We start from the raw sequence: 26,429 nt of genomic DNA, 5'->3' as shown, positions 1-26,429 counted from the left end.
GGAATCTGTGCTCCAAATGCTAATCAACCCACATTTACACACACCCAGCTCAGCATTTATCAGACCAACTCTAATCTGGATTTGCAAAGGGCTTGTCGTTTCCCCCCTCCCCCCCACCTCATCTAAGCAGAACTAAGCAGAAGTGAAGTTTAATAGGCATCTCGGACCATCTCGGGGGGGTGGAGAATGACAAGCCCTTTGCAAATCCAGATTAGAATTGATCTGATAAATGCTGAGCTGGGTGTGTGTAAATGTGGGTTGATTAGCATTTGGAGCACAGATTCCCCATCATGCAGTGCTCCCCTGCTTCTCTGATCCGGGAATTCACTGTGGTCTTTGCATTGGGCTTTCTGTTCTCCATCTCCCATGTAAATGAATTGTCATCTGGTTCCATCTTGGATGCAAATGAGACCTAGGGAGTTGCTCCCTTACTTGGAGGGCTTTAGGTGTGTCTCCCACTGCATCTCGTCTTTCGTAATCAGTTGTTGTTCAGGTGGGGGTGGAGGGGAGGAAATTCTTTGTGCGCCAGACAGGCTGTGTTCTGTGCCAGGGTTCCCCAAGAACATGAAGCTGAGAGGTAACTGCTGGAGCACACGACTGACACACTTAGAAGTCACTATTAAGAAGAAGAGGTTGCAATGGCTTGGCTATGTTAGGAGAGTGGGAGGAAAACCATATCCCCAAGAATATTTTGTACAGAGAGCTTTGAGATGGCTCCAGAAAGCAGGGCTGCCCTCTATGGTGGTATCATGACGTGTGCAAAAATGATATGAAGTCATTCAGCATAAATGTAGAAAGCTGGGAGGAGTATGCAGAATCCCATCTGATCTGGAGGGAACAACTGGCGTTGGATGCAGCTAAACATGAAGTGGCTTTCATCCAGAGGACAGAAGCAAAGTAAGAAAGAAGAAGACAGCATTCTGTAAACTGGACTCCATCTCAGGCAACATATGGATCTATGAAACTTGTAACAAGCTGTATCACTCTCAACTTGAATTTGTCAACCACAAGCAGATTCATGAGGCACATGACTTATGCATACAGAATGATCCAGAGAATTGATGATTGCCTATATAGAGAATCAGGCTAAAATAAAACTATTTGGGAACAGATAATTTAGTTAATTAAACCAAATCCATCAAATTACACTGGCAGGCTTCAAGGACAAACTTTACATTTTTTTCTGTTTCTGCTCACACCCCCAGGTTGAGTGTCAAACTGGTGTATCTTTAAATAAGGAAAAAGGCACCACTTTTTCACCTGAAAAACATTAAGGAAACAGATATTTTGGAACATACTAAAAGATGCTTTTGCAAAATTTCTCCAGCTATCGCAGATGGAAATTATGGTTTTTTCTTAAATTATATGAAAGATCCTGGTTTTTGATTTGGCATTCTTTTATTTATTTCATGTTACTTATACTGCATACAGATATCTTCCTTTGATGCAATAAACATTTTCAGTGCTGTTGGCCAGGAGCTGGTGTGGTAAATGTTCTTTTAGGAGAAGAAGTCACCTAAGTGGCAACATTTTCCTAAATCTCTTTATCATTTACGCATTGTAATCATAAAGTGCAGCTAAAGGAGAGGACATTCTTTGGGAGCACTCTGCCATAAAGACATGAACGAACATGGAGAAAGGAGAGGTCTGTGCTGTAGTAATCTCCTGAAAAGCACGGTGGCTAAGCCATCCCTCAAAGAATCTTCTAGTACTGAAGTATGTGGCATAACAGGGCATCTTTTTTGTCCCTTGTGGGTGGTTTAACCTCCAACCTGGCTAACAGTTGAACAAAAGGAATTTCTTAAAGAGCCTCTTGTAATCCCATAGATTTTTTTCAAGTTTTTAGTTTTCTTCCTTTCCAGTGATTTACAGGAAAAAACCCTAGAAACATGACAGCAAAATAGAAGAGCAAATCACCATCCCTCCTTTGCATTGTTGTCCTCATGAAATTTGTTGATGGCACAAAGTTGGCAGTCATCAGCAATACAGAGATGAATCCAAATATCAAGGAGGAAAAATTGGTTGACCTTGAGAACTAGAAAACTAAAAATGAAATGAAATTCAATAGCTCTAAGGGCAAGGTCAGGCACTGAGGGAGTAGTAACAAGAGTTTCTATTATAATCTGTTCATCATTTGTAGACAGTGGCAGACTAGAAAACCTGAGTGTATTAGTCAATTAGAGGATAGTCATATAAAAGGCAGGTGCATTCCTAGGATATATCCAGAAAGGAATTGGCAATAGAAAGGAGGAGTTATTAATGCCATTATACAAGGCTTTGGTGAGAATAATGTATACTATATATCATTTACAATTGTGTAGGTTTTTGTTAACTGAAACAGGTGCAGAAAGAGGTCCTAGGATGATCAGAGGAATTAAGCACCTATTTTACAGAAGAAGGCTAACAAATGTTTCATTTCTTTAGCCAAGCAAAACAAAGGCTGGGATGTGATATGACTGCAGCTTATAAATACACCAAGGGATAAACACATTTGGGAGAGAAAAGATAAGCAAAAGGACAATGTAGGCACAAAAAGGGTGGCAATTAGAACCAGGGACTGGGATTTTGGAACAGTTGTCCACTAGGAATAGTGGGCATAGAAGCCTAGCTTATTTTTAAGATGGAACTTGGTACGTTGATTAAAGGGTTTACATGGTATGATTGTTATATTTTGGGACAATGACATGGAAGGGAATTTCAAGTGCTGTATTCTTTACTTTTTCTTACCAGTGCCATCCTGAGCCGCATTCCAGTACAAAAATGGTACTTTCAATATTTTTGTCTTAACAGAGAAGTTGTTACCTTTAACCACTTCCTAGAAGAAGCAGCTGAGAAAGAGTTCCGTGGAAAAGCCAGACTCCAGCACTTCATTGAGAATCTCTTGCAGCGTGTTGATTTGGCAGAAAGACAATTAGAATACTATCAAAATCAGCAGATTATATGCAACTACAGTAATGTCAATGAACATGTGGTAAGCTAGTGAGGTCATCTCATTAATTATATTCTAGTTCACTGCTCCAGGGAAAGTTATTGAATGTGAATGTTAATAGATTCAACAAGACTGAATAATTGAGAATCCAGTCTTACTTGTGAAGTGTTTTCATTTTTGTGTACTTAAGGGTTTAAGAAGTCTCTCTATGTGTTTGGCATAATATATACCTTGTTCAGCAAAGTAAGTAGTAAATGGGGCATTTGACACACTTGTGGTGCCTATACATGTGCTCTGACACATTTTATATAGAATGTGTCGGAGCTGGAGCATTCTAATTAGAATGCTCCAGTGTGCTGCAGTGTCATATGTATTCAGTGTCCCACATTTCATAATGCCGGCAGGGGCACTTTAACTAAAACTCGTTGAGTGAGCATTAGTTAAAGTGCCCCCTGCTGCCATTTTGAAATGTGGGACACAGAATATACATGACGCTATGGCGTTTTAATTAGAACAGCTGTCCAGGAACCACTCTAATTAAAATGCTGCCCCCTCACCCCAACTCCAGAGCACATGTATAGATACCCTTGGATTCTAAGCTTAATTGAACTTTACGTGTAACTTTAAAACTCAATGTAATGCATAATGGTGAAAACACATTTAAACATAGTGAACACATAGTAAATTAGATGGGATGATTAATGAGGGTGGGGGAAGGAAGGATGTTTTACCTAGATTATCTGTGATATTCACAGCTGTAACACACAAGCTGAGCTACTTGCTGTTGTTAGAACTAAGAACACAAGACACTATTTCAAGCTAGTATCTGAAGCCACACAGAGCAGGAATAAATGCCTTTCTATTCTTTGAATCATAGAAGCATAGAATAGAAGGACTGGAAGGGACCTGTAAGATCATTGAGTCCAGTCCCCTGCCATGGACAGGAGGTAATTGGGTTCAAACAAGCTCCATGAGGTGCTTGTCCAGCTTCCTCTTGAAAACCTCCAGGGATGGCGACTGCATCACCTCTGCTGGGAGTGTGTTCCAGATCCTAGTTACCCTTATGGACAAGAATTTTTTCCTTATGTCTATCCTAAATTTTTCCTCAACTAGCTTGTGCCCTTTGGACCTTGTCCTCCCAAGGGGTGCCTTTCTGAAGAATTGTTCCCCTAGATCTTGGTGTTTGCCCCTGACAGGCTTGTAGGTGGCTATCAAGTTACCTCTCAGTCTTTTCTTACTCAGACTGAACAGGCCCAGTTCCCAGAGTGTCTCTTCATAGGGCCTATCTCCCAGGTCCCTGATCGTGTGGGTGGCCCTTCTCTGTACTCTTTCAAGCTTATCCACATCCTTCTTGAAGTGCAGTGACCAGAACTAGACATAGTACTCCAGCTGTGGCCTCTCCAATGCTGAATAGAGGGGGAGGAGCACCTCCCTGGATCTATTGGTTACACATTGGCTGATGCACACTAGAGTTGTTTGTCCTGTTGGCAACTTCATCACACTGATGACTCGTATTCATGCGTTGGTCGATTGTCACCCCCAAGTCCCTTTCAGATGCAGTGCCAGCTAGTGGACCACCACCCATTGTATAGTTGTGAAGGTTCTTCCCACCCAGATGAAGGACCCGGCACTTATCCCTGTTGATCTGATTCATCTGACTGCATTCAGCCCATAGAACCAGCATGTCAAGATCATCCTGGATATTTGCCCTGTCCTCAGATGTGCCCACATTTCCCCACCACTTGGTGTCATCTGCAAGTGTAATCATTGTGCTTTCCACTCCCTCATCCAGGTCATTGATAAAGATGTTAAAGAGCATGGGCCCAAGCACTGATCCCTGGGACGATCACTGGAGATAGCCCTCCAGGATGAGGCCACCCCATCAATTACCACTTGCTGGGATCAGCTGCTGAGCCAGTTGCAACCCACCTCACCGTAGCCAGGTCTAGGCCAGTACACCCAAATTTAATTGAGAGAATCTCATGGGAAACAGTATCAAAGACCTTGCTGAAGTCTAGGTAGGTGATGTGTACCTCATGTCCCATGTCCAGCTGGTTAGTTACCTGGTCATAAAAGGACACCAGGTTTGTTAGGCATGACCTCCCCTCAACAAAGCCATGTTGGTTCATTCTCAGCACCCCACCAGTTACGAGCTTGTAGTTTATGGCCTCCTTGATGATTTTTTCAAAGATTTTTTCCAGGATCAAAGTTAGACTCACCAGTCTATAGTTAGCAGGGTTGTCCCTCTTCCCTTTCTTAAAGATGGGCACCACATTACCCTTAATTCCATTCATTCAGGACCACTCCAGAGTTCCATGACTCTTCAAACAGTCTTGCCAGAGGCACCACTCTGAGTTCGGCCAGTTCTTTCAGGACTCTCGGGTGCAGGTCATCTGGCTCAGCTGACTTAAAAATATCCAGATGTTCTAAGAGTACCTTCACCTGTTCAGGGCTGATTTTATGTGGACTACTGTAATCTCCATATTCTCTGGGCCTCTGGACAGGTGACGAGTTCATGACTGATTTAAAAAATACTGATGCGAAGTAAGAATTAAGGAGCTCTGCCTTTTCACAGGGATCAGCTGTGGGCTTCCCCTCCATATTCAGTAGGGGACCCACAGTGCAGCTTGATTTTTTTCTTGCTCCCTATGTACCTATAGAAGGACTTTTTTTTTTTTTATTTCAGTTTCCAGCTTGATCTCGATGCATGCCTTGACTTGCCTTGTCTCATACCTGCAGGCCCTGGCTGTCTTAGTGTACTCTTCTCTGGATGCTGAACCATTTTTCCATTGCATGTACACTCCTTTTTTCCTTTTGAAAAGTTCCCTGATGTCCCTGTTGAGCCAGGTGGGTCTCTTGGCCCCTTTCCCTCCTTTTGACTGCATGGGGATGGCCTCTTTTTGAGCAATGGGAATTGCCTCCTTAAGGAAGTGGCACCATTCCTGAACTCCCAAGTTGTCCAGTCGCTGGTTGCAAAGGGCCTTTCCAACTAGACTCCTGAGTTTACCAAAGTTTGCCCTTCTGAAGTCAAGGATTTCTGTTCTGCTCATAGAATTCCCAGCCTTTTGGTGGATGGTGAATCTAATCAAATCATGGTCACTGTTACCCAGAGTACCTCCAATCTTCAGGTTGCCTACCATGTCTTCTCTTTTGGTCAGCACCAAGTTCAGAGGGGCTTTCCCCCTAGTTGACCCCTCCACAGCCTGTGACAGATGGTCTAAAATTGCCAAGAAGTTTGTTGACCTGCTGGAGCTGGCTGAATGGTCTTCCCAACAAATGTCAAGGTAGTTGAAGTCACCCATGACAATCAAGTCCTTAGTGCTGGCTGCTTTGGCCAGTTCTCTGCAGAATATCCTATTGTGCTCCTCTTCTTGGTAGGGAGGCCTATAGTAGACTCCCACTATCAGGTCCCCTTCTCCTGAGCCCCCTTGCATCTTGACTCAGAGGGTCTCAAGAGACTTCCCCATGTAATCAAATGTGACCTGAGGGGAGGGGTACAGCTCTTTCACATAGAGGGCTACCCCTCTGCACCCTTCTTCCCAACCCGGTCCTTCCTGTAGAGCCTGTAGCCCTCAATATCCACTGCCCAATCATATGTATCATCCCATCAAGTCTCCATCAACCCAATGATGTCAAAATCCTTGTCTGCCAGAAGGAGTACCAGTTCATCCTGTTTATTGCCCATGCTTATGGCATTTCCATAAAGACAGCTGAGTTCATCCTTAGTCATCCCAGGTTTTCTGTCCCTCTGCAAGTGTCTTGGGGTGTTGATAATCATCTGGATGATAATCATCTGCATGAATACCCTCCTCTGGGCCATCTTGGCGAGAGGATTTATGCCCAGTAGTGGAATCTACCCCCACTACCCTGGGCGTGTCTAGTTTAAAGCCCTCCTCAGCAAGTCTGTGATTCTTGTGGAAAAGAGCTTCTTCTCTCTGCCCGTGAGGTGGATACTGTCTCTTGCATGCAGACCAGTGCTGTTGAACTGCATACCAAGGTTGAAGAATCCAAACCAACTCAGTGACACCATCTCTGAAGCTTTTGGTTGACTTCCTCAATGCATTCCTCCCTTTGATGGCCACAGCCTGTAACTGGGAGGATTGAGGAGAAGACCACTCGTGCTCCTAGTTCCTTGAGCTTCACCCCCGTAGTCTTGTAGTCACTCATTGTTCTCCTGGGGTTGTTTCTTGCCATGCCATTGGTGCCTACATGGACATAGAGCATGAGATAGTAGTTCTTAGGGTGGACCAGCTTTGGAATCCTGTCCATTACATCTTGGATCCTGGCATCTGGATGGCAGCAGAACTCTCGAGCAAGGGGGTCTGGGTGACAGATGGCATCTTCTGTTCCTTGCAGCAAGGAGTCTCCCACAACAATCACCATTTTTATGCTTCGGTGGGGGTGGCTGTTCCCCTTGTTCTCGATGCAGAGGGTGCAGATGCCTCATCCAATGATAACATCAGGGCTGCATAGTTGTTGTGTAAGGCTGTCAGTGGAGCAGCTGATGCATGTCATGGCTTTAAGCCTGATGTGACCAATTTTCACTCTCCATCATTGGGGGCATCGTGCTGAAGCTCACTCTTCTGCCTGATCTCTGTGGCATTCTTCTCCAGGTGCAGGGTCTGTCAGTAGGCATCAATGTCCTTCTCGTGATCCCTGATGGAGTTCCCTCACCTGGTCTGCCAGAGTCTCCACCAGTGAACACATGCCACAAGTAGGAGTGCCTGGAGCCCAGATCCTAGCCCCCAGGAGACACACCAGGCAGCCTCCACAGCCTGGAGTCAAGGGCTCCATCTGCATGGAGGCTGTTCCAAGCTACATTACTACTTCTTTACCAGTAAATGGCCAGCTAGAGTAAAGGGCCTGACAAGTTTGTCACTGGAATGAACCACAGTAACAGAAGTATAATGGGCTATACTGGGGAAAAGCCTTAGTGCATTTTATCTGGCATGCTTCAGAGGGACTTGAAGCAGGATAATAGATAACATTTGTTGTACAACAGACAAAAGACTTTCTCCTGGGACACATGCAATGTCTGTTCATTGCCTTAGCAGATAGTGACAACTACTGAATAATCTAGGTATGCCTTTGAGATTACTCATGCAGGTACTGATTAGCCTCACCCTCTTGAGTTCATGAGATTATAAAAGCCCAAGGTGATATGGTTGCAAGCAGTTGCATCCTAGTAGGATGAAAGACATTGTTAAGGAAATCCAAAAGTAAAGCATGAAAAATACAGCAGAAAATAATGTTTATAGGAATAATATTTTTGTATGCATGTCAGACAACTATGTATCTAATCACTGACTATTCATATTCACATTATCCTTTTAGGCAGGGGACACAGCACATTTCACATGTTATCTTAAAGACTGCATCATCCCCAAAATTCTTTTCCTCCTGGTTATGAGAGTATGATTTTCCTTTTAAATAGGTATTGGGAACAACTTTGGGGCCTCTGATGGCTTTTGGCCATGTTTGATAAGTCTGATTTCAGTGTTTTAGCCCAGGTCTCAGTGAACTGATAAAGGGACCCTGAGGTCCCTTCCAACCCTAATTTTCTATGATTTTCTATGGATATGGAAAATGCAAAGTAGGAAAATTTAGCCAGTCATTGCCCACATTTTAAGCAATCTCTTAGGGCTGTCAACCTGGCACCTTTCACAAGCACTAAAGTACATATTACGTTTTTTTAAAGAAAAGGTCAAGTTCAAATTAATAAATGCTAATGGCTGTTAGTGTTCATGGATATTGAGAAGTGTAACATCATATCAAACACCATCCTAGAGAGTCTACAGACAAAAGGACATGACCCAAGTCTCATAGTTCCATTGTGAACTGAGAAACTATAAAAAAGCTAAGGCCCAGGAAACTGGTGAAATGCTACCTGGGTTATATAACCAACCAGAAGGGTGTTTTCCTGCAGTTTTCTTTAGCTGTAGTCCTATACAGGCCTCAAACCACAAAGCATTGTTCTGTATGTAGAGTTTAAATGGATGGAGAGGAAGGCAGAATTAATGGAACTTTTTGTTATTCTCTGTGATTTTTAAATTTAAGTCTGTGGGGATTCTTTGTCTCAAAATCCTTGCCAAACAGAATGAGGGTTTTGGGTTTTCTTTTGCCTGCAGTTTGAGTGGACATAGTCTGAAATTATTTACCAACAGGTCAGGACAAGTGTATACCTGAGTAAATATGTTAGTCCTCTGTGCTGCCAGAGAACCTGAAGACCCAGTCCTTACTAAAACCAAACTCCCCTCGACTTGAAGGAGTCGTGCCTGAGTAAGGATTGCAAGTCAGGGCTCAAAGTAACTGCATAGAGGACTATCAGAGGGAGAACAATGGGTGTAACAATTCAGAAACTGAACAGCCCTGTTAAATGACTGAAATCTGATTATTAGATTTCATTAAAAACCACTTCCACTGCACCAGGTCAGATACTTGCCCTGGTAAAGTTTGTTTGCATCCCCGGGGTGCAAAACAGCCTTAATCAGCTACCTAGGAATTACCCTGAAGTAGGGAAATCCCTGTCTGATTTTCAGTTGGCTACATAGGTGACCCCCAAAGAAGAGAGGATAGGGAGGTGGTCCATGCTTTGAGAATTCCGTAATACAAAATGAACCCTTGAGAAATTGCAGCCAGACAGCTTGTAACAGCTTTGAGGCTGCCATTTTGCCAAAAACTAAACCAGTTGCACCTGGGATTGTGGAAGGAAGGATGAAAGAGGAAGAACTGGTAGAAATCAAGTGTTGTTCCCTTCCTTGCATACACTGAATGCTACTCAAGGCAAGCGAAGAACCTAAGCCAGAGATCTTAATTGTTCCTGTACATGAAGTACATTTTGGCAAAAGTAAAGACTGTAAGGGAAAATTTATTTAATGTAGTTTACTCTTGCACTATAGCTTATTAATTATCTTGAACACAATAATTTCCTCTACTGTATCTACACTGTTTAATCCAATGTAAAGTAGCTACATTCAGCCCACACTATTCTTCTTTAGCAATTTACTTTGATTATAGCTACAATAAGAAATTGAAAAAAACCCATTTTACCCATGAGTTTAAAAAAAGATTTAATAAGTTGAAAGCATAATCAGTATAATCAGCAGTAAAAAGGCAAAGAACTTTTCCTCCTAATATTTCTACCAGTAAAAGAAGAGAAAGAAATATAGTTTTCTATGTACGTTGCATATGTAAAATTGTTGTTATTAGCTGTCTTCATCGTATCTCCAATCCAACCTTTCTATCTGGTCTGTTCCAAATATTCTCCACAGGCCACTGCTTCTAGCATTGGCATTGCCAGATCCTGTGGGGTGCACTGTGGTGCTACAGGGCATCTCAGGAGATGACCCATGGTTTGCTTCTCCTGACAAACACATTGGTCGGTTGCATAGAGGCCCTGTGATTTCATGACAAAGTTGCATCTGCCAAGACCCACTCTCAATCTGTTCATGCTTTGCCACATGTGCCATTTGTCTTTGCCATGTGTGCCATTTGTAATTGGAGCCAGATGCTAACTCCTCACTGGGGGGGTTTCCTCATTGCCTCCATTCAATAGGGGTGGATATTAGATATCCTGTTATAATTCTGCTTGTATCAATTAAGGCCGTGTCAATGTTTACTGTGACTTGAGAGTCCTCAGGTGGTACAGGCATATTCAGCCATAGAGGAAAAAAGTGCTAAGGCAGTAGTGCATAGGGTGGATACATGTGCTCCTCACTTGAAATTTGTGAGCTTTTGCAGAATGTTTTTTCGTATGTTGATGTTGGCTTTGGTATTTAATATGTGCTTTTTGTAAGTGTTCAATCTAGTGTTACCCCTAAGCAGACCAGGTGTTTCTGATGTTCAAGGCTCTGGTCATCGCAGGTGACATTCAAGTGTTGTTCCACATCCCATTTGCTCAGATGCAAAGAACAGATTTGGGTTCTGCTAGGTTTCAGTTTTAGGAAATTATTTAGGTAATAATCCAATATCTTGTTCAGTGCCTTCTCCTGGATCTTCTCTGTGTCCTCAAAATTCTTCTGCTGTGTCGTAATGTGGAGGTTGTCAACAGAAATGAAACACTGGCATTTAGCAGGAAGTGTCTGACCATGTAGATGTTGAATAAAAGTGGGGCGAGCACACTGCCTTATGGTAAGCTTTTCTTTTGAGAGTGTCGCAGAGCACTTAGGCGCCCTGCTCCTTTTAGAGAGGGGAAACTGCTAGGAAAGAGCCCTAGCAGTGAGTGAGGAGCCTGTTGCAGAGCACTCAGGTGCCCTGCGCCTGAGAGCAGAAAACAGCTCGGGAGAGACCCCTAGTGGCAAGAAGGGGGAGGCCCAGCTGCCAGTTACCAGGGCAGCCAGAGTAACAGGTGCTGGTTGCCAGGACAACCACTGGGGAGCCAGCTGACAGAAAGGGGCAGGGCCTGGCCCATATAAGCTCAGGCAGGAGGCCAGGAGGGCAGTTCCCCTCTGGCGGCCAAGGGAGGAGGAGCTCGGCTAGTGCAGACAGAGGGGAGAACCCTGACTGCGTGAGCAGCCCCAGGTCGCTGCTGGGGGTTGGAGTGTTTTCCTGGTAGGGATTGAATGTCGTTTGGCCAGGCAGTCTAGCCTTTTATGTTATAGCCCAGGGATATTGTGTTTTTGTGTTCACTGTTTTGAACCACAGGACCGGGTGAGGCTATTAGGGGTTGGAGGAAGCCTCATAGGGGCTCCATGGTAGCGTGGGAATCCTGGCGCCAGAGAGGGCACAGCATTTGTGGTGTATTGACCCCAGCCCCAGAGCAAGGGGGGGCGGTGAGAAGCCCCAGAGCAAGAGGGGGCAGTGAGGAGCCCGGAGAGAGGGCCACGAGGAGTGAGGAGCCCCACAGCAAGGGAGCAGTGCAACGCCCCAGAGCAAGGGGGCATTGTGAAACCCCAGAGTGAGGGGGGCAGTGAGAAGCCCAGAGTGAGGGGGGCAGTGAGGAGCTCAGAGAGAGGGCCACGAAGAGTGAGAAGCCCCAAGGAGGTAAAGGAGAGGGCCAAGTCACAACAGGGCCCAGGTCAAAACCACGTCAGTACCATTTGCAAGGCTTGGGCTGCAGTGTAGAGGAGGAAAAGGAGCTGCAAATAGCGCCCCCTGGCACCGGGACGCATAAAGTGGGCAGCCTCCCGCTAATTACATCAATCAATTAATTAATTAAGATCAAGGCATGGCAGGCGAGTAAGCAGGCGGTTGGCCCATAACAGGAGGGCAGTGTCACCAATAGAAAGGCTCCAGTATTGATACTCCTGTCACAGAGCCCCAGCTGCTGGTTGCCAGGGCAACCAAAGTTAGCTGGTGACCTACACCTGCCAGCGATCAGCTGCCTGGAAGGGAAAGGGCCTGGTTCACATTTAAACTCCCAGGCTGGCAGTTCCCCACTAGCAGCCAAGAGAGAAAGAGCTCTGCTGGAGCAAACAGAGGGGAGAAGCCTGACTGCATGAGCAGCTCCTGATTGCTGTTATGGGGTGCAGAATTCCCTAGTAGGGATTGAATGATGTTTAGCTGGACGGCTTAGATTTTATGGGGGCTTGTGTTTTGTGTTTGCTGGTTAGAACCAGAGGTTTGGGTGAAGCTATCAGGGGTTGGAGGAGCCCTCATAGGGGAGCCACAGCTGGGTGGAGACCCCAGCCCCAGAGAGGAGGGGGCAGCAAGAAGCTCCGGGGGGGGCAGCGAGAAGCCCCAGAGAGGAGGGGGCAGCGAGAAGCCCCGGGGGGGCAGCGAGAAGCCCCAGAGAGGGGAGGCAGTTTTGATGAACTCCCAGTGAGGCGCCCAGTGAAGCACGGCCACGGAGAGCCCAAGGAGGGCAAGGGGGCCAAAATAGAGTAAGGCCCAGACTAAACAATGTGAGTACCATCTGCAAGGCTTGGGGTGCAGTGTAGGGGAGGAAAGGAGCCACAGATAGTGCCCTCTTGCATTAGGCTGGTAAAATGGGCAGCTTCCCACTTAATTAACATCTTTTAATTAATCAATTAACAACAAGGCATGGCAGGCGATAAGGCAGGCAGTTGGCCCATAACAGGTGGGCGGGGTCACCATTGGACAAACCCCAAAAGGGGCACACCTGTCACAGAGCACCACCTACTTTTCTGGCCATTTATTTACATGTAGAAGCGCCTGTTCTCCATGAGGCTACAGATGGTCTGGCTTAGATCTGAGTCGTTAGTCATAAAGTAGTTTGTGGATCATGATGCAGTGTTACAGTATCATATGCAGCAGATAGGTCAACCAAATCTGCTCCGGTGATCAACTTCTGTTAGAAACCATCTTCGATATGCTGTGTGAGGTTTAGTAGTTGGCCTGTTGCTGTTAGTAAGTATTTTTAAAACATTCTTTCACTGGCCCTTTATTTAAAATTTTAGTTTAAAAATGTGAGTGACTGACCTAAAGTAGACAGCTGGAAGGTAATGTCATAATGTCAAGATAACTGGATTGGGAAGATACAGAACCACATCTCAACTTTGCCAAAGTAAATTTTCCATAGAAATGTGCTATGATATAACTATAGTATCTATAGCACTGATCCTCAACCAGGGTGCTGGGACACCCTGGGGTACCACCAGATGTTTTTAAGAGTGCCGAGAGCTGTGAGCAGATAAGTGAGGTGCAAGATAAACAGATAAACTGAACAGATAAAAGCAGGCTCAGGCTTGTCCCTGCCTGGATGATCCCCATGTCCACTGCCAGGCCCCTCTGAAAGGAAACGAGCTATAGCTTTTGAAACTGAAGGCCACTGAATTCAGAAAAAGTTATGGAGGGTTGCCTGAAGTCCACTGGGGGATGCCTTGAGTCCAGAAAGGTTGAGCACCACTGGACTAGGCAAAAGAACACTTCTGAAATTATATAGTGTATCCCTCATAACCACTTAGTATTCAATTCTCTCACATTTTTATTCTCTTATTCCTGTTTTCAGTAATATATCAATTTTACCTTGTTCTGAGACTCAGTCATGGACTTACATGTTCTCATTTGATATCTTCTCTGAATAAATATTTCCTTTTATACCTTTTCCCCTCTTTTGTTTATTTTTCTTGCCCTTGTTTCAATTTAAAATTGCTTCCTCTCATTTATAACAGTTAGCTGATCTACCTCTGCATTTTTCTGTCCTCAAGTATTGTAGTTGAAGAACAGTCTGACACAAAATGACCATATGACTCAAAAGAGAGATTCTTTAAAAAAGAAACCTTTCATTTGTTTCCAAACAAATATGATCGAGCTATGACAAACTTCAGAGTTCTTAGGAACTTGTTTTCTTTCCCTACAAACACTGGGCCACCCCATGTGACATCTTAGTTGAATTTATTGTATGTGGGCTAGGAAGCAGCAAGTTTCCATGCAGGAAGTGCAAGAGTAATTTTTCTCCTTTCCCTTCACCCCCTAAAATAGGCAAGGTATTCTGTCTTCTAAATACATAGATAACCTGACCTCTGTTCCAATCTAAAGAACTCATTTGTAGCAGGATTTAATTTACATGGGTGCTGAGTTTTTTTGTAGGTTCAGAGGTAGATGCACATACATTTTATAGATATAAAATAATTTATGAGACAGTGGATAACTGTGACATTTAGCAAGTTTGTATTAATGTGAATAATATATTTTTGTTTTGTTCCAGCATACAGACTTCTCATTAAATAGGAAACCCAGATGCCTGTATGTATGTTATTTCATTTTTCTTGTATTTGAATATTTTAACATGCTTGCATTTCTGCTTTTGTTGTCTAAGCTTTATCCTGAGCCTATTACTCTGATATCCATGGTCTTTGGATGAAGTCCCGTATTTTGATATTATATATATTTTATTTAATGTAACAAAGGAAATCCAGATGTTTTACAAAATGAAAAATTAAACAATATGTTCCTAAAGAAATAGATTCCTTTGGTGTCAAATAAATTACCGCTTCCTGATTGACCACACAAGGTACTCACAAAGTTTGATAAACCAGTAGTTGAATCTAGGCAATAAACATATGCTGAGTTCCAGATGAAAATGTCTTTAACATTCTGTTATGAACATCCGTGAGGGAGTTCTATACATGCCATTTCTTGTGTAAAAGGAACATTGTCAGCTTAAAACCACATATAAACAGCTACACGCCCTGATCAACAAGATCAACAGTGTGTCATTACAAATATCTTAAAGTACCAAAACAGTGTAAAAATGTAGCTTAATCTCACGTTGTTTTGGGGCTTTGTTGTTGGGTTGTTGTTGTTGTTATTTTTTGGGGGGGTTGCATTTTTAAACTTGAATAATCCCTTTTACATCTTCCAGGTAGGCATTGTGGGAATTGTTATTTAACCCTGTTGGAATTTGTGCCTTTAAAAAGAAAAAAAAAATCTGTCTAATCAGTTGTTAAAAATCACTAAATAGTCCTCTCTTGGGTTATGGTCTAAAAGAGCATGTTTGCATGAATATAAACTTTAACTTATGGTTCACCTGACAGTCTCTCTCATTTTCAGGTTTCTATAACGATTAAAGTGATTGGAAGTAGGGAAAAAAATAAACATAATTGGCCAGATTCATTACTGGGCTGTGTGAATGTAACTGCTGAAGTCAGTGGAGTTGCAAGCACTTATGCCTGCATTAAACTAGGCCTAATATATCTTATTTCTGCAATCATGCATACTTTACTGAAATCACATACAGATAAGTGATGTGGAAATGGAAAATTGAAGAGACATTTGGCAGGACATGGCTCTTTTCACTGACATGAACTAGTTTAAATCTAGTGCAATATGATGAAATTCAGAAATTGCCTCCATCTGCTGGGAAATTAAAATGTCTCGGAGGTCTGCATCTGACTACTTATTAGACAGGTGTCCCAAGAAAACTATCGGAACTGGTGCATCCTTGCAGACTGAATCAACAGACAGACTGAAGTACATGTAGAGTGCATTCCTATAAAACAGACTTAAAGCAGTGTGGAGAAGCTTCTGCTGCTGTTGCTACATCTATTCTGTGGATGAAAAGAAAATCTGTTTTGAAAGCATTAAATTAGCTTAATTTGTAAAGTCATGGCACATTTAAACAGGGTTACCACATCAGTTGAGTTGCCATGCTGAGCCTGTGTATAAGCATAACCCAAATATATTTACAGTTTAATGCAACCTCAACAACAACATAATGTTCCACATTTCTGTAGGTTTTAATTTAAATATATATTTTGGGTAATCAGTTGGCTTCTCAAGAGAACCAGGTTTGAATCCTACCACCACTCTAAAGTGATGATCCTCAGTTGACATTAGTTACACCCACTGGGATTATGACTGCTGATACTAGGTGAGGATTTACCACCTGATCTAAAAGTGCACTGATATTGAAAAGGCTAAAACAAGAATAACATTTCTTATAGATTATCTAAATGCATCTTTCCTGTAACAACTTTTTCTGTACTACTTCAACATCTAGCTGTGTAAATTAGTTCATAAAAGTAGATAAACTCATTTAACATGTTTAAAAGATATTTTAAGTTCTACCAGCAACTCCTTGGTGGATCTTCAGCTAATGTAAATCATCATAATTCCATTAATGTTGGCAGAACTATGCCAGTTTATATCAGCTGAGGACATGTTTCTGGTCTCTCATTTCACCCATTGTTCTCACCACTTATTTGACCACCAACTTGTGGCAAGCAGACACTGCTTGCTGGGTGCAGTGACCTCTGTTCATATCTCTTGCTTCAGAGGGAGGAGGAGGTGTCCATTTTAGAAATGTGTTCTTCAGGTATTCCTTATAGAAACTAAGGGATTTCTTTTCTCCTTCAGGGGACACCTGCATGAAATCATCCAGAGTAATCAATAAAAGACAACTATTAAGAATGGAAAATAGAATTAAAATCAAAGAAACTATTTCCTTATATAACTACGATCTAAGCAAGGCAGGCATCCTCAGTTTAGGTACTTACAACCTTTAAAGGCAAACTCCTCTCTGACCAATCAGCTTCTTGTACTGACTGGATAGTAACTCTACTGTACGCACAGATGTCCATTATCAGTATCATGTCCAGGCCTGCGTGCATGCTGCAGAACTCTTAATCCAGGGTTTCTACCTAGTTTTCCAAACCAGTTTTTTTTCCCAGTTTCCTACACACACAAGAAAGTGTGGGCTTAATAGCCACTTAGAAGTGGCAGAGGCCTTCAACAATGCTTAACGGGTAACTTTCAAAGACTTAAGAACCCAGTTAGATACCACACTTTAAAGAGGCCAGGCTGCATATTTCTCCCAGATCAATTTCATATGCAAATCCAAAAATGTTAAAAAGTAATTAATTAGGTCTTTGAAAACCATGAGACTATTCTGAAGAACCATGAGATTTTTAAAATGTAAAAAAGTTGTGTTTCTTTTGTTTGCTTTCGAATATGGTCACCAGGGCGCAGTTTGGTTACCTTTGCAAAAAATCTCTGTGTAACCCTGCAGGCTAGAAATGTGTTTCAGAATGAAAGCTGAGATTGTCACAATCACTTGCTTCCAGGAGGCAGAAGTAAAACCACATCATAAGACTTGTGCTCAAATTGTGAAATATGACAGCATTGGATTTTCTGTATTTTGCTTCGTACTAGGCTAGACTAGCATTTTCTTATATTCTGTTGTTATTAAATTAGGGTCCAGACATTGGGTCACATTCCCATTTAATTGAAATGAGATTTAAGTACATATCTCCTTTAGATATTTTCCTTTGAGAATCTCAGGCATGCTACATACTATCTTTAATAACATTATTTGGTACAGTAATAAATTAACTGGAATTACATGTTGGGGTAGTCCTGTAGCCATCTTATCTTGAGAATAAATTATTTAATTTCTTCATGATAGTTAATAAGTACAGAGTAACATATCTTTTAACTTCAGTAGTTAACTGGTTGCAATATATAGTTCCATCTGTGTAAGCTCTTAAACCAAGAGTCCCAATAGTGTAAGGGCAAGCTTTCACACTAAACAAACTTTAAAGGAAAAGAGGATTATTTCTACAGATTTATTTTATTGGTAGTTTTCTGTGCCCTTCTTGCTATCATAGACTTTTAAATTGAATCCCATTGTGCATTTATTTTGGGAGCAGATCTCACATCAAATGAAATATTGGGACACATTAAAACATGAAATGTTTGCAGCTAATGATCTAAAAACTGAAATTCACACATGAAAAGTGCAGCCTGCGCTATGGAATGGTAATTAAGTTGGCAATGTAGCTTTGAATTCTATGGATGTGGTGGTTTGAACTTCGTGCACTTGAAGAATTGCAGCTTTTTAAAAATGGGATCTATTAAATACGCAATACCATTTAAGTCCCTGTACAAGTAGTACTACAGATATGCTATGAGAATTCCAGAAACAATAAGATATGGAAAATAGTAGCCTACTGGGAATCCTTAAACAGATAAATTTGTATGTCAAACCAGCTGTTCTTTGCTTTATTTGTAGTATTTGGGTAGATGTGCTGGTGCCTTAGATTAATAGTATTGATTTTAATATTACAAATAACTGCTTTTATGTTATAAATAATTGCTATAAAACATCTCAAGGTGATGTAAAAAGGAAATAGTCAAAATTGTATTTAACTAAAACTTGGAAGTCTTGTATTTTCAGTTCAAGTTAAAATTTCAAGTTAGACAGCAAGATTCTGTTCTCAGTTACACTGGTGTCAGTCTCAAATAACATCACTCGAGTCAATCAGTTTCAATAAGGTCACCCCAAACACGGACATGTTTTCATTTCTGGCTGAAACTCTTATGGTTTTTTTGTATCAAAGGTCTGCATTAGTGAGCACCACAGTAAAAATATGGCTGGTCCTCGCCACGAATGTAACATACACTGAAGCAGATGTAACATAGCCACCTTATAGCGTGCCAGTAGGCACAAACCAGTAGGCTTGCACCCAGCACCATAATGAGGTGTTTATATAACACCTACATAGGATAATGTGGAGCAGCTGTGCTTCACTGTGGTGCTCCTTAAAGCAGACCTTTTATGGTGCAGACATATTTTTCCCACACCAATCTCTCTCCTGTCATCTCAACTTTCAGAACATAAATTAACTCCAAAGCATAATTTCAAAACTAACATTTCTCTGAATGGTCAGCTAGTCAGGAGCCCAGGTACTTGAATTTCACTGCAGGCTATCTGCCAGTTTGAAAATAAAAGGCAGACTGTGGTGTTACAACAACCAGAGAGCTCAGTTTCAATACCAGAATCCTAGGATCCTCTCTCCACTGCTGCAGCATTAAATGCCATTGTTTTCAAAGCAAGGTGAAATATACCCTTTGCAGAGACCCAGCGTTCTTCTGCATTGTATCATTCCTTTAAACTTCAAATCAAGGCGTGCCTTGTTCATCAAGGTGGCAAATTTCACCTTAAATCGGTGATTTTCAACTGGGGTGCCATAACACTCTGAGATACCACTAGAGCCTTTGAAGGCTGCTGAGAGGTGTGAGAAAATAAGCAGATAAGTGTCCTGCCTGGTCAGTCCCCCACACCCACTGTCTGGTCCTTCTGTAAAGAGGTAAGCATTTGGGTTCTACTCAATTCACAGAAGTTTATAGAGGGGTGCCTCCAATCCAGTGAGGGGTGTTATGCGCCCAAAAAGGTTGACAATCACTGCCTTAAGTGAATCAACCAACACTGCGGCATGTTCATCAACAGTACGTGACAATACTGCATGTAATGATACACATACACTTCTTCTGTTAAAGAAGTTAATATTTATTTCTTATTTGCATGGGATAATGACCATTCTGCTTGCAATTCTGCTTCCTATTTGCAGTTGTTACATGACGTTCTTCAATGCAAAAGAACAGTAGCTCTAAGAATGCTATTTTTACCACCCAAAAATAGATCGATCCTGTACAACCTCTTAAAAAATCAGGCCATTTGATGCATATACAAAACAAGGCTGATTTTTTTTATTATTATTATTTCAGAAGCCGAGGAAGTCAGCACACTTCATATAATGTCCCTGAAACAAAGCCTCATTCCCTTCAAAAAGGTAGAATGGTCCTGAAGAAAGCCAAGGATGACAGGAACAGTATCCAGCCCATTAAAATTGTGTATGAAGCTGGTGATGGTTCAAGAGAATTATGGAGGCCTCAGAGAAAAGGCGAACCAGTGAGTGCTGCTAGAAAAGTGAATGCAAAATCCAAGATGGGCAAAAAAAGCAAACAGCTATAGTAAGAGTTAATATTATGTAATGCCGTAGGAGTTAGGCTTCAACAAAACAGATATTGAATAAAGTCTGTTAGATGAGCCTTGTACTTTTTCATATTCACTTAGTCATCGCACATTAATTGCATATATATAATATATAAAGAATGAAATATTTATTTAGTAACTTCAGTTTTGGCTCAGTAAGAGAAGTAACATTTATTTATTTCAGTTAACATTTGTTTTTCCTATTTATGTATTTATTTATTGCAAGAGTCTATTTAAAATGACTATAGTACCTTGCTGTACACTACTATGGATGTATGTTTTATAACCAGAGATTTTAGTGGCAGCATGTGGCTTAATAATCTATTTTTCTATTTTATGTTTTTGCTTAAGTTTGGAAGAATCCACTTAATCGGCACGCTAATATTCAGTCTTAATTAGAGTGATTGCCAGGGAACCTGTTCAATGACTAAATACTATGTATATACAAACATAGGTGTGAAAAGTCTACATTAGTGCTGTCCTCAAGGTTGTTCAGAGCAGTAGGCTGGCATTTGCAATCCTGAATTTTCTGTTGTACAACCTTGTTGGGAATATTTCATGGTAGTCCCATTTTTTATTTTATCAGCTAAACAAATTGGTCTTCTGAGGGCAAAACTCTCTGCTCATATTACTTGATGCAGTTTCACTGGCTTCAATACTGCTTTGAAATGCTCTTCTCTTTATATTTTTCAGTACTGTTATAACAGCTCTTGCCATAACAGTTCAGCAGGAATAGAACCTGGGATCTAATACCTAAAACCATAAGCTGCTGGGTAGCATTAATAGATTCTTTACCTCTGTGGACCAGCAACTTTAGGGGGAGATAATTTACCCTACATGCCAGCAACTTGAGCAGAAGATGTTCCACTATATGCCAGCATGTTCAAATCCTGTGCTTGTTTTTAGACAACTGCCAGCACAGTGTCTGGAATAAGTCTGTCTTAACTGGGGTGATAATTCAGGCTCCAGTCCTTCATAGTTTCATATATAATGAATAATGTTTAAAAGTGGTAACTGTCCTATGGATTTCAAGTGAACATATGTGTGCAGCTAGAAAAGGCTGTGGGACTGGGACTTCATGGAATGTCTGTTTCCTTTGGTTTGTGTCAGTTAAAATGGGTTCCAATTTGTCATGTTTGTCAGACTGAATTTTCTGTGTTACTCAGACTACGTATATTTTTAGTAACGTTAATCTTTACATCATGTTTAGAAATATTAACATCCTGTTGATATAATTGACAAAAATAGTTTTCTCAAGAAAAAGGAGGAATAGATGAGTCAAGTCTGTGTAATTTATTTTTCAAATATTCATAAAAAATGTAAATTGTGCTTGTGGAAGGTGGTTTTTACAGTATGTGTATAAAGACTTTGTGGGAAATGTTTCTTGTTTTTATAATTATGACTATAATCTGAATTAAGTGATTATTTAAAAGAAAATATAACAATGTCACTATTTCTTGCAATAAGCACTGGATTTGCAGTATATTTAAAATAAAAAGTGACCAATAAGCATATAAACAGGTAACAACAAATGTCATACATCCCAGAAGGCATCATAATGAAGAATGAAAATATGAAGTCCTTGCTTTTATTCTAAATGTTGTATAAGAAATAATCTTATGTTTAGTTAAACATTCACAACACTGCTTCAACTGAAATTAACAGTTTAAAAACAATTCAGGTATTTAATTTTTAATGAAGTTAAAGTTTGTTTTGACATTTCATTGTTGGATTGGACAGTATGTCATGATAGACTGGTAGAAAGGATTTGTTAATTGTATTGAATATTCTTTTTGTCAGTTAATATAGGATAAGAACTTATTTTGCAATCCAGATGGCATAAATGTATTTTAATCTTCCTATTGCTTCCCACAATTGGCTTTTTTAACATAAATGAAAAAAAATACAGGTAATACAGAGTGATCTTTAAAAACAACTTAAGTAATACATTAACTTATTTCTTTAAGTCAGAAGTGAAGTAACCTTTATATTTTCAAATATATTGCCTACTCTTTTTGATAAGGAGTTAAGTGTAACTATTCAGACTTCATGAATAAGATGCTTACTCTCTATTTTATTTTAGTCATCTCAAAGTGATCGTTTAAATAATCTGTATTTCTTTTTTAATGGAATGGTCTCTATCCTCCCATATCCTAAGTTATTGAAGTTATTTGCTGCAAGAATGTCAAGTTCATCAGTTACAAAGCAGTTGGAATGTACTGTTATCCCAGAAAAACATTTTACAAATATAAAAACTAATAATAAAGATATATTTCTCAGTTACTGTGTTAATGAGCTATGTAATACAATGCTAGAAATATTTTTCCAATAATTAGTCTGACAAACATGGGCCATAACCTTCTAATAAAATTATTTTTTCTTTAAAAAGAAATAGTTCTTTTGACAGATAAAAGCATATTTGGGAGCATAAAACTTTGGGAGAAGCTGATATGAAATATTGAAGGAAACCAGAAACTTCTGATATCTTCAACTCTGAATGTTATTAACTAGTTACTCTACAAATCAAATGGTTCCTGCTATGGAATTTCATGTAATTCTATGGATTTGATTTTAGATGAATGTTGAATCATCTATATCCACCAAAGACACAGGATATCAATCATATTCATCATTTTATGGCACTGTTAACATTATTAAAAATAGCTACATTGAAAAAAAACAAGAAATATTCTCTTATGCAGTACATGCAATGTAATTATATTTTGGTTGTGATTTTTGCCTGTTCTATATTTTGGAACGTAAAAATTGTAGATTTACAAATACTTCTTTTATATAGAAAAAAATATCTGAAGCTAAGAACTCTTAGACTGGGAACTTGAAGGGCGTGTCCAGATGAGCAAGCGTGTACCTGTTGCAGCCTCTCAATGCTGTTTGAGATGGCACAAGAGGCATGCTGGGAATGAAGAAATGTTCTCCGTGCTGCATATTTGCAGTGCCAACTCTAATTTTGATACCAGGAAATCCAGGTATCCAAAAAAAAAAAAAAAACCCATCCTGAAAAAAAGCCTCACACTCAGCACCTGGAGGCTGAGTCTATGGCTACCTTGTGCCCCTCCTGTCCTAATACTCTGCCTCAGTGTGCTGGGGAAAATAGGGACAGGGCATGACTGCAGAGGTGGATTGACCCAGTCGCTGTCCCAGGTAAGCAGGGATTGTGGGGAAAGGGTGGAGAGGATTGTGGGGGTGGGAGCAGGGAAATTCTTGAGAGGGGTGGGTTCCCCCACATGGCGCACAGTGCCCCACATGCCTTCGGGTTGGGCTGGCTTCATGCAGGCAGGACCCAGCCCAGTGCAAGGGTGCATGGCCCCTCCGTGTGGTGCCAGGATCTCAGGTGACAGCAGGACTGTCTCAGTTCTGGCCAAGGGTGTGCATGAGTGGGCTGAGCTGGCGCAATGCCGTATCACACAGGCAGTGCTGGGTTGGGGCTCTGCCAGTAGCTCTGATGGCTGCTGCAGCTGCTGCTGCTGCTTCAGGGTGGGCTGTGGGCTATGCAGATGGACCCACCTCTCCTGAGCAGTCCCACCCACCCCCACACACACAGTCCCACCCAACAAATCCACCGACAAACCCCACACCCCCCAAACCCCTGCGCAAGCCCCATATCACCCACAAACCCCACAGCCAACCCCCATACCCCTTCCCCCCAAACCCTGCATCCTCCCACAGAGCTCATGCCAGCATGCCCAGCTGCCAAATGGGATGCAGTGGGACCTGCTGGCAGGAGCCCCAGCTGCAGGGGCAACTGTCACACTGCAGCCCTGCCCCATACCCACACTGTAGCAGGGCACTAAGGTGCCTGCTACTTTGGGAGCAGTGAGGAAGGAGCCCAGGTACAGGTTGCTAGGGCAACCGGAGGGAGCCAGTGACCCAGACCTGTTAGCGGTCAGCTGACTGGAAGGGGCCGGGCCTGGTTCCTATATAAATCCCAGGCCTGAGGCCAGGAGGGAAGTTCCCTGCTAGCAGCCAAGGGTGAAGGAGCTCTGCCTGAGTGAGCAGGTAGAAGCATGAATGTCTGAGCAACGTGATACTGGTGAGAGATGGAGAACCCTTGGGGTGGCTCAAATGTTCATATAGCCAGCTGGCTTGAGCTTATGTTATAGCCCAGGGGCTTGTGTTTTGTTTGCTGTTAGACTGGTGGCTTGGGTGAAGCTATAAGGGGATGGAAGAGGCCTCATACAGGACTCACGGTAGAGTGGGGACCCCAGCCCCAGAGAGGGGGGCAGCGATTGGGAAGCCCCAGAGAGGGGGGCAGCGATTGGGAAGACCTGGGGGGGGGCAGCAACCACCAAATGCCAGTAAAGGGAAGCATTGGGAGTGTACTGACTCTGAGTGCCAGACAAGGCACAGCATTGGGAGTGTGCCGACCCCAAGCACCAGAAAGGGCATAGCCAGGGGAGTGTGCTGACCCCAAATGCCCAGTAAGGTGCTGAGTGAGGCTGTGGAGAGCCCGAGCGCCAGTGAGATGCAGAGCAAGACAAGGTGCAGAGCGAGACAAGGCTGTGGCAAGCCAGAGCGCCAGTGGGGCGTAGTGTGAGACAGGGCTGTGGAGATCCCGCGCGCCAGTGAGACACAGCAAGACAAGGCACAGAGTGAGACAGGGCTGTGGAGAACCAGAACACCAGTGAAGCACAGAGCAAGACAAGGCTGTGGAAAGTCCAGGCGCCAATGAGGCGCAGAGCAAGACAGGGCTGCGGAGAACCCAAATATCAGTGAGACATCGAGTAAGACTGAACAACGTCCATTACATCTGCGAGGCTTGAGGCATGGTAAACAGGTGGTTGGAGCCACGCATAGCCCATAAGGCTGGGGGTACACAGAAACACCTAATATAGAATGAGCTAGTGTACAGCAGGAAACCATGGCCAAAAGAACGGAAAGACAGCCTCCCTATAATACATATATAACATCAAAGACATGGTGGGTGAGAATGGAGGATGCCCTTTATGCAACTTGGCACAGTAAGGGAGCGCTAGGACAGACCACGGTGACTCCTAGGACGCACATCCTGTTACACACACCAATGCTGAAACATGCAGCCCCAGCCTTGGAGGGGGATTCCTAGTTTCAGGAACCATTGGGGGGTGTGATGGGTGGGGTGAAGGTGGCAGCAGGGGTGTTGGTGTGAGAGAGAGAGAGGTGGGAGTAGGGGCTGCAGGAGCGCTCCAGGTAGAAGAGGCTGCTAGAGCCAGGCTTAGTGCTCCCCTGCCACAATGGACAACTGGTGCCTCTTGAGTCAGCGACATTGCGGGGGGTCCCCCTTGACCAATCTCACTGACTAGGTGTGGGGTGTGTTCCCCTGTGGCCAATCTCACTCATCAGAAAGCAACTATGCCACTTCCATAAGTCCCGTGCATGCACCCCCTAATCATTGCTACTGCCTGCCCCTCTAGAGCAGTCTGTGCAGGGGGAAGCTGGCCTAGAAAAGAAGGGGTTTACTCAACCCAGGCCCTGAGCCCCAGTTGAGGGCTTTCCAGGAATGTGATGGGGATCACTGGGGCCTGGGCACGGGCACAAGGAGCATGACACCAAGGGCTTGCACTGCTTGAAGCCACAAAGCAGCGGGTGGAGCAGCTACAGCTGGATTCATGTCCTGGTGCTGGGATGGAGCTGCTGCCAGGAAGGAGCTAGTGAGGACAGGGAGGGGTTATGGGTCAGGAGTGAGGGCCACTTGTGGGGGCTCAGTTGGGAGTGAAGGGCAGAGGCAGGACACCAGCATATCAGTGTGGCTCAGCACCAGTGAACGAAGAGGGCATAAAAATATCTGATATTTTTATGATAAAAAAAGCAAATGCCAAAGGTATTTAGAATTCATTTTATTATGATGATAGAGGCACTACAGGCTTCCCAACTGCTAGGCTTTCAATTTGGAATGCTTCCAAATTGCTTTAAAAGTGTAAATGCATCAATAAAAAGTTCCCCAACTGATATCTCCATATATAGTGGTGTTTCATTTTAATAGCAGAAGAACGTGGATTATGGGTATTTTAATGAGGGGATTTGAGTTTCTTATCAGAGAATTTGCAATTTTTAAACACTAGGATCTCTGCTGGTGAGGCAAGTGGCAAGACACAGGCAGAGGAGTCTGCCCAGGACCAGCACCAGGGACCCAAGTGGAGGGTAAATGAGGAAGCTGACCTCCTGGCCATTTGGGCCCAAGAGGACACTCTTCCACAGTTCAAAGTGGGCCACTAAAATGAGCACATCTTCTGGACAATAGCTGCCCAGATGGCGGAGTGGGGGCACCAGAAGACATGACAGCAGTGCTGTCCAAAGGCCAACTTTCAGCTACTGCCCACTGGCAGC

At 42.7% G+C, this 26,429-nt stretch overlaps 1 protein-coding gene across 2 annotated transcripts in view; it reads left to right on the top strand.

The window, feature by feature from the left end:
* ZNF365 (zinc finger protein 365) overlaps window positions 1-22,388 on the top strand; it is a 47,256-nt gene extending 24,868 nt beyond the window's left edge. The window contains exons 3-5 of one of the 2 annotated variants that reach the window (XM_019507898.1): window positions 2,791-2,971; window positions 14,538-14,575; window positions 19,838-22,388. In XM_019507898.1, the coding sequence (XP_019363443.1) occupies window positions 2,791-2,971; window positions 14,538-14,575; window positions 19,838-20,084 (466 nt within the window). In that variant the 3' untranslated portion in view covers window positions 20,085-22,388. Of the gene's footprint in view, window positions 1-2,790; window positions 2,972-14,537; window positions 14,580-19,837 lie in introns of both variants that reach the window. The other variant, XM_019507899.1, reaches the window with a different exon arrangement.
* Window positions 22,389-26,429: the final 4,041 nt, after the last annotated feature.

The sequence above is a fragment of the Gavialis gangeticus genome, unplaced genomic scaffold, assembly GCF_001723915.1.
Source record: "Gavialis gangeticus isolate Ggan-Ray unplaced genomic scaffold, GavGan_comp1, whole genome shotgun sequence".
Taxonomy (NCBI): domain Eukaryota; kingdom Metazoa; phylum Chordata; order Crocodylia; family Gavialidae; genus Gavialis; species Gavialis gangeticus.
The sequence above is the reverse complement of the archived record's forward strand: the minus strand, read 5'-3'. Positions and strand labels throughout refer to the sequence as shown.